This window comes from Buceros rhinoceros, unplaced genomic scaffold, assembly GCF_000710305.1.
Source record: "Buceros rhinoceros silvestris isolate BGI_N320 unplaced genomic scaffold, ASM71030v1 scaffold12462, whole genome shotgun sequence".
NCBI lineage: Eukaryota > Metazoa > Chordata > Aves > Bucerotiformes > Bucerotidae > Buceros > Buceros rhinoceros.
Window position 1 is genome coordinate 41,755 of NW_010400862.1, and position 13,334 is coordinate 55,088.

General features: G+C 40.3%; 1 protein-coding gene across 1 annotated transcript in view; it reads right to left on the bottom strand.

Moving 5' to 3' along the window:
* LOC104489864 (meiotic nuclear division protein 1 homolog) overlaps positions 1–11,103 on the bottom strand; it is a 30,019-nt gene extending 18,916 nt beyond the window's left edge. Inside the window, exons 1-3 of the mRNA XM_010132070.1 lie at positions 11,062–11,103; positions 3,327–3,401; positions 1,343–1,457 (exon numbers count right to left, since the gene is read on the bottom strand). Of these exons, the coding sequence (XP_010130372.1) occupies positions 1,343–1,457; positions 3,327–3,401; positions 11,062–11,103 (232 nt within the window). The remainder of the gene's footprint in view (positions 1–1,342; positions 1,458–3,326; positions 3,402–11,061) is intronic.
* Between the last annotated feature and the right edge of the window lie 2,231 nt (positions 11,104–13,334).

A 13,334-nucleotide genomic window follows, 5' to 3' on the forward strand; every position in this document is an offset into this window, starting at 1 on the left:
TTCTTTCTCTTTCCCTTTTTCCAGGATATTAATCTCTGTGTTGCCAGCTAGTGCAGTTTGCCCCAGCACTTAAGCTGTGATTTGCCCCCTTCTGCCTAGTATTTAGGAATGTGCTTCAAAAGGGAGGCTTGTCAAATCATTTAGTGCAACGCTTATAAGGGTATCTCAGCAGTTAAAATACCTGGCACTATGAATGCCTCTGCTACTGGTATCTGCCTAACCTCATTCATTTTCACAGCTGGAATCAGCTGGAATGCATCTGTTACTTGTCCTCGGGAAAGCACACAGCAATGGATTTACAGCACAGCAACTAACCTCAGGTCTCGAGTTGCTTATTCCCTGGCATACTGTTACATCCTTGGGGAAAGATAACACAGCTGACAAAAAAATGTCACAGCCCCTCAAAATAAATAGTATCTGCCCAATTTTGGGGTATGCTGCCAACTCTGTTTATGTTCCTGGCTTGCTTTCAGCACATTTCTAAAGCTGTGGCCTTTGTTAGAAGAATTATGAAAGAGAAAGATTCAGACAGATTATCTTCTCAGTAAAAGGTCTGTGCCTGTTCCTCATCACTCTGTAATGGCATTTTGGCATTACAGCAATTGAATATGCAGTGGTGTTCGCAGTGGGTAGTAACTAAGGGTTGCTATTTATTAGGGTAAGAGCCTAATAAATAAAACATGAAAGCTGAAGTAGAGAAAATTCAATAAAATTTCATGCATGCTTTTCATTTTTCATGCTAAGGATCAGAATATTAAGTACATTTCAGCGCACGATTCTGTACTGAGTATTAAAGTCAGTCATCGTTCCTCATCTTCCATTAGAAACTCCAACCAAAACCCACTATGTTAGGGGCAGTACAAACACCGTCAACTGTGTAATACCATACTTATGTATAAGTGACAATTAAGCATCTCTAACGAAATGTTTATGTTCTAAACAGACAAGCCAAAGATACCTGTTTTGCCAGCATGGAATTGCAGGTAAATGGGAGCCAGAGACTCCTCTTCCTACACACATTCTAGGGTTCAGCACACTTGTAAGCTTTAGAATGAATATGGTTCTAGAAAGAATGGTCCTGACAGTAATTCTAACACAGAGTATTTCAATGTTAGGATTGTTTGTTAACTGCTCAGTTGCTGGCAGAGTAAACATCAATAAAACCCCTTTATATAATACAACAGAACACGGAAAGAAATGGTCAGTGCACCCATCCTGTATTGCTTACAGCTTTAAAAAGAAAAGATGCTATTCTTTGACCTACCTCTGCAAACCAGATTATAAGCTAGAACTGTGCACACCTTTTCATGCCAAACTTCACTTTAAACAATATAAAACTTACGCATTTCTTCAACGACGTCTGGATCACATTCTCTGTATTTGTCTACTTCTGCCTTCAGCTGCTCTTTTTCCTTCCTCAGAGCAGCAAGTTCCTCTACTAGAGCTGCACGTTCTGCCTGAGGATTCAAAGTATGTTGGGAAATATAAAAAAAAATATATAAAAATAAAAATCAGTAATTATTGCACAGAATGTTTTTTTAAGAATGAGAAAAATGTAAATTTAAAAGCTGTTTTTGCTACTGCTTTCTGTCAGTAAACCAGTTAAGCATTTTATGCACACACAAAAGTCTCGGTGACACTAAATGATATCGAGTACAAACTGGAAGGAAAAAGAAATTAAGGCCAAAATGGGTAAACAAAACAATTTTCTACAACTTTTGAACACAACATGGTTTGTCAAACTCCAAACAGATCTCTTAATTGTAGGCTTAAAGGTTAAATGATTTTTTTTTTGACCGCTAGTCTTGTAATTAAAGACAGCATTACAGAAAACCCGACCATTCACACTTCCACAAATCAGGATGCTGTGTACGTACACCCTCTGAATTTATTTTTATCCTTTTTTCCCCACCATTTAAGAGCAGTGGCCTCAAAATAAATCCAGATATATAAGACATGGTAGTCTTTGCTGGGAGAGTATACAATATTTGACCTCAAATATTCCACCAATCAATAAGGATCTGCAGACACTGACTCAACAGGACCTCTCCCATAGTCAACTCAGCACATACTTCTAATTCAGTCTGTAGTTACAGCCGAACGCTGTAACTGGCTGATAGCCAAAGGACTACTGCTAGGGTGCTGGGTAACCTAAAAAAGCCAGACAGCATGAGTTTGTAAACTCTTAGATTTTTAGCCAATGGCAATCTCCATAGCAGCCCAGTGGTCTGAGGTGTTTGGAGTGGGGTTTTTTGAGTTTGGGTTGGTTTTGGGGTTTTTTTTCCCCCCAAAACTTCCATATTCCCTGTACTTTTGCCGACACGCTTGATTCAGCATATTCTGCAAACGCAGACTGGAAATCAAAAGCTTCCAGATGCTGGGGTATGGAGGCCAGCTGCTCAGAGACCTACACTGAGATCTAGATTTCTTGGGACTTCTTCATGATGAATAATCCAGAACCAAAATGCTGGCAGCATCAGCCAGAACAGGATTTCCAGGACCAATAGCTTCTTGTGACTAGGGCAGGCCACACGGTGGAGAAGGCCAAGTCTCCAACAATCCATTTGGAAACCTGCCATGCACACTTGTGTGAGAAACCTGCCTAGATTCCCTGATTACAGTCAAACCCAGAGCGTTTCTATCAAACATTCTGGATTCTAAGATATGGCTCTTTCCTACAAAATTCCATTCCACCCGAAAGCTTCTGTTTGTCCCTGTTTATGCATTTATTTATTGGAGATTTGTTGCTCACTTTAGACTGAGCATCTCAAAACAAATCAGCAACTCAGAATACCATATGAAGTATTTCTAACTAATATGCTGCTACATATATATGGTAGATATGAAGCCTAAATATTATTTTGCAGCCTTAACAGCTTTGGCATGCAAAGAGCACCAAGCTTACATGGCTGGTCAGAATAGTAATTTAGAAATTTAGATTATAATTAAGATTAAAAAAAATAAGACCCAAACACCTAAGCTTGCAGTTACTCGATTAGGCAGTTCAGCAACCACTGGCAACGTCGGTACGTACCTCTGAGTAGTTCAAGTTTTAAGATACCTTTAAATCTGAAAAATCCTGGAAGATTACGAGACTTCAGACCATCACACCTTTTCTCAGCCCTGGAGCAGCCAGTGGGCAATATTTTACTCATTAGATTGTAATCAACTAAGGAATAATGTAATACCTTATTATTTTTCTGTCCCTTTCTTGTCTCCAGTATTTAGAATTCTTAATGGATTTCCAACGGTGACATTAGCATTTACAAACCATGCATACTTGTAGTAGCTCTGGTTAGGAATGCCTCCCTCCCAAAGCAACTTACAGTGTCTTCACGTCCAATTTTTGATTTCTCAATACTTTTTTGTAAAGCCTCTTTTTTCTGACTGCTTTCAGCAAACTGATAAAAGAAACAAAGAATAAAATCAACCTATTTCAATAACATTTATTAAACACACCTATAAAATGTGCATGCACAGAAATATATTTAAATAAATGTGTGGATGTACACTTTTAAGGATATAGATTTATTTATAATTATAACTTGTGTAATAAACACAAAATGAATGCAAAAGCACCTAAATAGAAGTCTTGAGGCTCTGAACCATGGAAAAGAATTACAGGAAGCAACTTAAAGTCTAAGAAATTTTCACTCCGATGGCACATAATCTTGTAATGTTTTACATGTTCAGCATGGCACATGCATTCGTACTATAATCTGGCATCTCTATGCAAAGGACTCCATGCCGTGGAGGTTTTGGATTAGATGGTTTCCATTGGTACTTTTCCAGCTCTCTTTATTCCACGGAAGCAATGACAAAACTGTAGCAGATCCAACCCCACCTGCTCAGCTGCTCATATCACTCTTCCCAAAGCCTGGTATGCCATTGGCATGGCCCCAGTCCTTTTGCATACTTGTGAAGAGAAGGCTCAAGGGCACGGAAAGCCATGGCCCCCTTTTTCTGTGCTGCACTCACACTGCTAGACTTCTGAGTACCCTTTCGTCAGGCCTGAGGCAGAGGAATCTCACAGAAGTTGCATATCCCAGGGCTGGTGTGAATACTCCCTCCATTTTCCTGTTACTCCAGGAGAAATCATTCATAAAGAGAGATCTCTTTTCATTAACCTGCCATTCAGCATGAACCAGGCCTTTTCAGTTTTGTTTGCAGTCTTCTAGAGGCACTTTGGAAACTCTTAAGCTGAGCAGGATGTATGACTTATCCCTCAGGGATACAATATTCAGTATTAGCCAAAGCACCTTGAAATATCACGAGATGAATGAGAACACAAAACCAAAAATTCTAATAAAATATAGTTTGGAAACTAGTTACTGCATTTGAAACCAACACAAAAGAAAAATCAGACTAATCGTGAAGATGATGAATGTGGCTGTCAGAGCCCAGGTTTCATTCTGCCTTCTCCCCCAAACTCCTCAACATGAAGCCTCCGCTTCTACATTCCCTTTCTCACAGAGGATCCCACAGAGCAGAAAAGCATTCCTAGACAGGTCTTTCAATCCCTTGCCTTGATAATTTAACCATATAATTTATATTCTTGTGCAGCTGAAACACCAAGACCCCATTCATACAATGCGAACAGAACTGTTTTGGAGCTATAATCACTTCTCAATTTCTATGAAACTCATGTTTACTTTCAGAAAAGCATATGAAATGTAAATGCATGATACCAGAACTTACTGCCAAGTCTTAGAAATCTGCCATAATGATAAGAAGAAACTCTGTACTGGTGGTCCATATAGATCAGGACTCAGCCTAACTGCTGCTCACTGGGTTTAGAGGTTTCTTCTATAGCTCAGTTTGTAAAAATTAATGACTCCTTCTGGATAAGAATGTGTTCATGCATGTGTAAGCATATATGCAGACAAGCTCCTCTCCTTTCAAAAAGAATGTTTCAGTTTTCCTCCAATTTATATAGAAATTACATTAATGGTAAGGCTTATATAATCTGGGGAAAAAGATGTCCGGCTGTTTACTCACAGCTCTCAGTGCCAGCGAGGCACAGAGGCAGTGTGGGTTTCAGCATGTGGCTTGAAGTACACCGATATCATAGCTTTGGTGCATAGTTCAACAGTACTCTTTCTGGGCTTTCCACCAAATTCTTTAAAAATTTTATTAGTCCCCACGCTACGCTGTACTAAACAGAAATACACAGTTCAGAAGAGGACAAGTACTTAAGTGCAGTTTGCAGTTCATGAAGCCCAAGGAAGACAAACACCAGCGCATACACCATCCAGCATCTCTGAACCGATCTGTATCTGAGCAAGCAGACAAGGCAGGCAGTTCTTCTAGGCCTATACGCCACAAGCGCAAAGAACAAACCAATACTTTCCGCAAGAGAGGCCATAAAGGTGCCACTTTCTCTGTTTTTTCATATTCATGAGGTTCTTTAGGAATGTTTCTGCTCTCTCTAAAATGAAAGCATAGAAGGAGTTCTCAGGAAATTGCAATAAAATCATAAAAGCTGGTTTCCAGCTTGCAAGCACGTTTCACAGTACAGGAATTTTTTTTTAAAAATCTTATTTTCTTGGGTCTCTATATTCCATAGCACTTAACCATTAAAGAGACAGCAATGACAACAACTGAGACCTACAGAAATTTCTTAGATTCTGACCTATATAACACGCAAGGTTGCCATGCCATGAAGTTAGAAGACTAGAAGATCTTTCTCTGTCTAAAGGGAACCTTGATTTTTATACCATTTTATAAAAGATTTTGCTTTCTTCTCTCACAGATTTTAATTTCTTTGTTTTCTGTTTGTTTGGGTTTTTTTAATTCTGTCTCCACAATCAAGAATTTACAAAATAAAATGAAACCACAGCTCTTTGTGTATTATTTAAAAACCAAAGCAAATAAAAGATGAGGATAAGGAAAGGAATAACAGAAGGAGGTGGCATATTAAAAAACCCCACAGGACAAAGATGCAAAGGGCGAGGAACAGATGGCCAGGGTCTGTGCATGGAATCTATGACAACAGGAGAAGCAGGAAGGCTTGGGTACAGAGGTGGGAACACAGCTGAAAATAACTGTACATGAAAGAAGAAAAGACAGTCAGCAAGGATAAAGGAGTCAGAGGAAGAATGAATACAGATGATACAACACTTAAACGAGAGGTAAGGGCAAATGACAGATGACAGGTTAAAAGGCATTAAAAGAAAAAAAAAAAACAGAACTTGCCATTGTTGTATGTGTATGACAGCAGAGGATCACATCTGGCCAAACAGAGTGACTGACTTTCCCACTCACCAGCTATAGAAAAGCCTGATTGCAAAGAAGCACAGTAGCGGATAGAAGATTTCAGTCCTTGGGGCAATCTTGGGACATTTTTCAAGGGAACTGGCAAATAATTTCTCAAAGAACTTTAACCACTCTGACAGAAATCTGAGTCCTGCTAATAGCAAGGAGATTGAACTGGAGAAAAAGTTACTTATCGTCATCCCTCCACATTTCCTAAGAGAGGTATGTGATCTGACACATGAACATTGTTCTGCCGTAAGATTAACTGACCAGGTATGGAAAACTACTACAGAAAGAGATATTCTACTGTACTGGAATGTTTTTGTGTCTCCACCTGTCCCACTGCTCTGAATCAGCATGTGATTAAGCAAGATGCAAGAAAGCTGGAAAAACGCCACTTAGGGGAATGCTTTTCAAAGAAGGAGAGACTAAATAATGAAAAGTTTAAAAGTAAAGAGAACTTTCTACACGAGCATTTTAGTGTTTGCAAAGCATGGAGGGAACCTGCAAGAGGACAGAGTAATGAGTTAAATAATTAGCATCTATGGAACAGGAGAGTTGGGAAACAGTTCCTTTAACTTTACAGACCACTGTAGTCAATTAACCGACCACTGGCCTAGCTTCAGCACTAATCCAATCCAAAGTCCCACAAAGGGGATATTCTTTCTTACTTTGCAAATGTGTCACAGTGTTTAGCTATACATTTGCGCAGCAGTTTGCATGTGCTAAGTGCTGATGATAATCTGTCACAGGCCTTGGGGTCTGGCTTGTATCAAAGGATACTGGTTAGAGATGTACACAGGCAATTTATAATATACTACGCACACATTATTACTAGGGTTCCACTTAGGCAGGTCAGTGATGTACATTTGGAAGAGGAACGTTAATCCTCACACACAACAGCAGCAGCAAGTTTTAGTTATCTTCCTTCTCAAAACCTGCCTGATACTGTCCTGGCTCAACGCAACTGGATTTTTATTCTCCAGCAAGTTTTTGCTGGTCATATTCCTTCTGGTTCCTCATTCCTAACCACTCTAACCACCAATATCCCACCAAACACGTAGCTTGTCTCCCTAGCATATTAAAACATCTACAAACCTGGTGTAAGCCATGCAAACACAAACCTTAGAGTATGTACACTGGACAGGAATCAAACCAAGGTCTCATATGCTAACCACCAAGAGCATCCACAGCTGTTAGCCCACTGTCATTATGGTCTTAAAGAGAAGTATCATATGCTCAGTTTTCTTCCAGCCAAAACACTCAACCAAAAATGGTATTAAAAACTACTGCTATTGTGAGCACCAATTCTGTGGCACTACAGAAGAATCCAGGACATCCATTTTTTCATTGTTTAACACTTTGCAAAGTTATTTACTCTGGGTTTGAAGATCACTACGCTTTGTTTCAGGCCAGAGGCAAGGGCTTGTTTGCTTTTAGCTTAAATAAAAGCAGTTCATGAGTTTTATGGTGACATTTGTTGTAGATCGGTGTATTTTTTTCCTATGTTAAAGCTATCCCACCACTGAAAAACTTAAATGGAATTGACAGAAGGCATGAAGAGAAAGTACTTCAAAGCATTCCTCTAGATTTTAAAGAAAGATAATCTGAAGCCAGAAAGCAGCCTAACAATATAGAGTAAAAACACAAAGATTAACAGCCAAAGAGCAATCTGAAAATACCGAAAACAGACAGAACTACCATGTTAAGTAAAGGCATAGAACATCACTAGAAGAAACCACTCAGCAATCACTGTAGAGTACAACAATAAAAATTAAAGGAGGAAAAAAAAAGCAGCACATTGACGTGCAGAATTGTTTTCTGAAGTACTACACAAAGTAAGCATACATTTCCATTACGTACAAAGTCACAAATACACGCTTCCCAGTACCTCCAAATAGACAGAAGTAAACTTTTAAATTAGTGAATTGTACTCGCAGTACAATTAGAGAGTACCACTGTGAGCTGCAGTATTGTCCTTGTACTCTGCTCTTGGGATGCTCACACACCACTCATGAAATGCCACTTTTGCATATAACACATCCAGTGAAGTGAACGACTGTTAGGAGCAGGTCCCAGGTTCACCAGGTCTTTAGTCAGGGATGTGATGTACTCTTGGTGAAGCAAGATATACACTTGTTATGTAAATGCAATTAAAAGATTATTTTTTTTCTTTTAACGTTTGTGGAAGGAAAAGAAACATGCTACGTCTTACCCCAAGTCCCTGTAAGTCACTTCAGCAATATGAAGTAGGGAATCATGTTTGCTGGGACTTAGAAGGAGCATGAGAGAAGCAACTAGGAGACTGCAAATGGTTCAAGAAATACAGATAAGAACAAGAGCAGAGATTAAAGCAATATAGAGTAAGAAATTTTAACTCAGAAACTGAAGAATAGACAAGACTTTTTTCAGCAAAAGAACACCGTAAAATGGATGGCAAACAGACTGTAAACAGAGAAAGAGATGGAGTTAGGGCCCACCGTATTTCTGCACTCACAAGGGTTTTTTTCCTAAAATACTGCATTATAGGTATACTCCAAAAATGTTCATTACAAGAATTTTTCTTCTCTTTTTTATGCTGCAAATTTTATCATTAAAAGATTAGCTCATTTTGAGTGCAATCTTTGAAAGAGTCAGTTAAAAATGGAGACCTCAAACAAATTATATTTGCTATTCAAGAGGACGGGCTGGTGCACTGATTCTTTTAAGTGAGTAACTTGTTCCAAAATACCATGCTACTAATTCTGCAAGTATGCAAGTGCTGTCTTTTTAAAGAAGTACCGAAGAAGTAATGAGTGGATCTTTTTTAGTTGTGGATTGTAACTTATGTCAGTGATAAAAGAAGAAAAGTAGCAGACAGTCAAACTAACTGAAGGGCTTTTTTCAGGGAACTAACTGAACAAATAACTGACTCTCCATACGATTATGCAACAAATCACTATAAAGATTCGCAAAAAATAGGAATTCTGAATTTATATCTCTGCACTCAAAAGCAATATTTAGATGTTTTGCTAGAGTATTCATATGTGTAATACCAATTTACTTGCACCTCCCACAAATACAATTCATTTTGCGTGTCAAGATTAAATTCAGGCTATAAGCCCAACTGATTTAGCATGCTAACACGTGAGAGCAAAACTGAAGTATCACATGGTAAATTAGGCATGGCTCTATTCTCAGGTCATTTTGAGTATGAGATGAGTCCTTCTTTCTGCAATTGCTTTTGGATAAAGAAAACAGAACATATGGGGTACCCAGAAGAAACAAATGCGGAATTCCCCTCCATTGAAACCTTCGCCCACTCTTGCTTGCAATTATTTTAAAGATTATTACTACATAGCAAACCCCTCTACATTAAAAGTAGCTTTTAATTCAATTATTTTCCATCTTTTTAGATTTGCCATGGTATTTAAGTTAAAGTTTACTTACAGAAGATGTCTTGCCATGAGCTTTTGTATTTGCTTCATTCACGTGCAACACCATTTGGTAAAGGACTAGTTAATGCAACCGAAAATAACCACTCCAGGCCAATCTCCTCAATAGACAAAAGGTGAAAGAAACAGTTGTGCAGGCTGAATAAAAGAACTGAATTTCTCTGGCTGCTTTCAGAGGTGGCATAATTGGCATGGCCTAAGGGACAGATGGCTGTCTACTCAGATACAAATATCAAGTACGTCCAATCAACCCAATAAAAAAAAAAAATGCTGGAACACCTCATTCTTCAACCCTGTCTCACAAGTGCAAGCCATCTAATAGGTAAAGCTGAAAGAGTCAAAAGGCATTCACATCACTGACAGAACTACAGAAAATTTTAATACCTGGACATGAGTGATGCTTGTTACTGCATATTAGTATATTTAAAAAACCTACAAAGTCCAAGGTGATAGTTAACAGGTCTGTTCAAGGCAGAAAGAACACTGAAAAATATTTTCCCTTGTAAAAAAAAAAAAAAAAAGGAGAGAAAGAAGAAAAGTTCTAATTTTCCCCTAAAGGGCTTTTAAAAGATTGCTCTCCTGACTGGCTGGTCTGTACACTGACAATGCCTTCAGGGACTAAGTACAAATAGTCCCAGGTTAAAACACAATATTCATCTCATATTCCCTGAGCTCAAGTCCCGCCTAAAGACTACAAAAAAACAAATCAAAGCCTGTCGTGGTTTGAACCCAGCTGGCAACCAAATACTATGCAGCCGCTCACCCACCCCTTCCTACCCCCAGGGGTGAGGGGGGAGCAGAAAACAAGGTAAAAGTAAAGCCATGTGAGTTACAATAAGGAGAGTTTATTTGAACAGTGCAAAGAGAGAGAAAACAATAGTAACAGCAATAAAGTGAGTGATATACAATGCACTGCTTACTTCCCCACAGCCCACCAAACCACACCACTGTTGGAAATTGTGCTATCCTGGCTGTGGAAATTAACCCTACGCTAGCCAAACCCAGGAGATTATCCACCCTTATTCTATACCATCTACCTCACGCACAACCATTTGCACACACATCATTCCCTTAACCTATGGGCCATCCCTCTACCATGTCCATTGCGTTCATTTAATCCAGGACTTTCAGGCTACATCTGTCATCACAGTCTCAGGGCAGGAGAGGTGTGTTGGATTATTGCATGCTGCATCCTGAGTTTAAAGCTGGCGTATCTGGTGCAGCCCACGCTCACGGTCTGCCAATTGAAGACATTAATCCTGAGGAAATTGCTGGGCGTCCGTTGATGAAGCCAGTTTGAGTTTCATCACCACTGCCCCTCACTCAGTTTCAAAGTCCATCCCTCACTGACTCGTATGTGAGCTGTCCTCACCCAAAATGCAATTCCCTTGAGGTGCACATCAGACTTCCTCATCCTCCCTCATCACCCACCAAGTGACCCACCCAGGTCCTTGAGCAAAAGCAACCCCACGCCTGGGTTTGCCTTTGCCTGAGGCAGGACTAACCCAGACCACCTTCCCTAATTCATTCATCATGTGCACTACAGGGACCTTGTTCCCTTCTACAGTATGTGGGAGTTTTGATTGGACAATGCCAGCTCAATGGCAGATCCTCTAGGGTTAATGAACCAGGTGGCTTTTGCTAAGTGCATATCCCACTTTTTTGAAGGTCCCACCCCCCATTGCTCTCAGTGTAGTCTTTAGCAGTCCATTGTACCATTCGCTTTTTCCAGAGGCATGACAGGGGATGTGCCATGCTCTTTGGCCCAGGTGTCTATGAGGTTGTTTCAGAAATGAGTCCCATTGTCCAACTCGATTCCTTCTGGGGTGCCATGTCACCACAAGGTTTGCTTTTTGAGCCCCAGAATGGGGCATGGGGCACAGCATATGTTTCCAGCCAGCCCGTAGTGGCTTCCACCACAGTAGGCATGTAGCATTTACCTGGTGTGTTTGTGGAAGTGGGATATAGTCAGTTTAGCAGGTCTCCCCATTTCAACCACACAAGTTTAACTTTGGCTTGTTTAATTCTGTTACGGGCAGTGGCATAAGGCACAGCATATGTTTCGAGCCATCTGGTAGTGGCTTCCACCGTAGTGAGCACATGGCATTTACCCTGGCTTGTTCATGGAAGTGTGATGTAGTCAATTTGCCAGGCCTCCTCATATTTGTGATTCAACCAATGCCCTCCATGACACACAGGTTTAAACCATTTGGCTTGTCTAACTGCAGCGCGTTTCACATTCATGGATGACTTGTGCAATACTGTCCATGGTCAAGTCCACGTCTTGGTCACAAGCCCACCTGTATGTTGCATCTCTACCTCGATGGCCTGACGTATGACGGGCCAAAAATAATTCACCCTTATGCTGCCAATCCAGGTTTACTTGAAATACTTTAACCTCAGCAGCCTGATCGACCTGCTGGTTGTTTTGATGTTCCTCAGTGGCTCAAATCTTGGGTACCTGGACATCCATGTGACATACTTTCACAACCAGGTTCTCTACCTGAGCAGCACCTTCTTTTGTCCTCCCTTCCCTCCCACCCCCTACCCCCACCCTGTCTTTTGGGTACCAAAAAGGACTGGTTTGAACCCAACTGGCAACTAAGTAGCATGTAGCTGCTCAGTCACCCTTTCCTACCCCAGGAAGGAGGAGAAAAGGTAAAAGTAAAGCCACGTGGGTTAAGATAAAGAGAGTTTATGTGAACAACAGAAAGAGAGAAAGGAAAGAATGGTAATAATAGCAACAAAGCGAGTGATACACAATGCACTGCTTACTGCCATGCCGAGCCACGCAGCTGACTGAAACTTTGCACCCTCTCCAGCCAGCCCTCTCTTAGGGCTGAAGGCATGAAGTCAGTACAGTATCAAATATCCCATTGATTGGTTCGGTCCAGTTATCCTGGCTGAGGAAATAAACCCTATGCTAGCCGAACCCAGGACACGCAGACTTAAAAATAATCCAAAATTTCACACTGAGATATTGGTAAAATAAAAAGCCTCAGGAAAATACATCTATTTAATTTCAGAGTTTTGACAAGACCGTTACAGATTCACTCTTCATTTCAGTTTCATCATTTAAGTAATGCTCTGACAGGTAATAGAGCCATCGCAAATTCCTGATACAAGTAATAGTCTTGGAGGGAACTACCATATGTTCAACAATAACCAGCTGTTTGACTGTGACAAGAAAGACCTTTCCTCTGAAGTCTCTTTGCTTCAAACTAACTTCATACATTTTTGTTTCATACTCAGTTTTTTAATTTCATTCCTTTCAGAAGAGGAAAACGCTATGAAGTGAGACACATAATTGCATGCTAGTCTTTTATTTCTGAATTAATTTTCTAAAATACAAGATTTTAAGGTGAAAGTGAAAGTTCAAATTAATTAAGATTATAACTCGCTGTCTCCATTAAACCCACCTTTAAAGTAGTATTGTTTCCACCCCATCCCCAGGCTGGAAGCTCCTGGCCTTACAGCAGAGGCAAACTGACGTGTTTGCTAGACAGCACAGACCATCTAACCCTTTAAACTTTCTCAGGATGCTGGGATTCTGCTGATACCCTAAACCGTCACTCACACCTGCCACACCTACTGTGGGGCACGGGCAAATGTGCAGGGCGTAGGGCTGGACCTGTGCCAGATCTG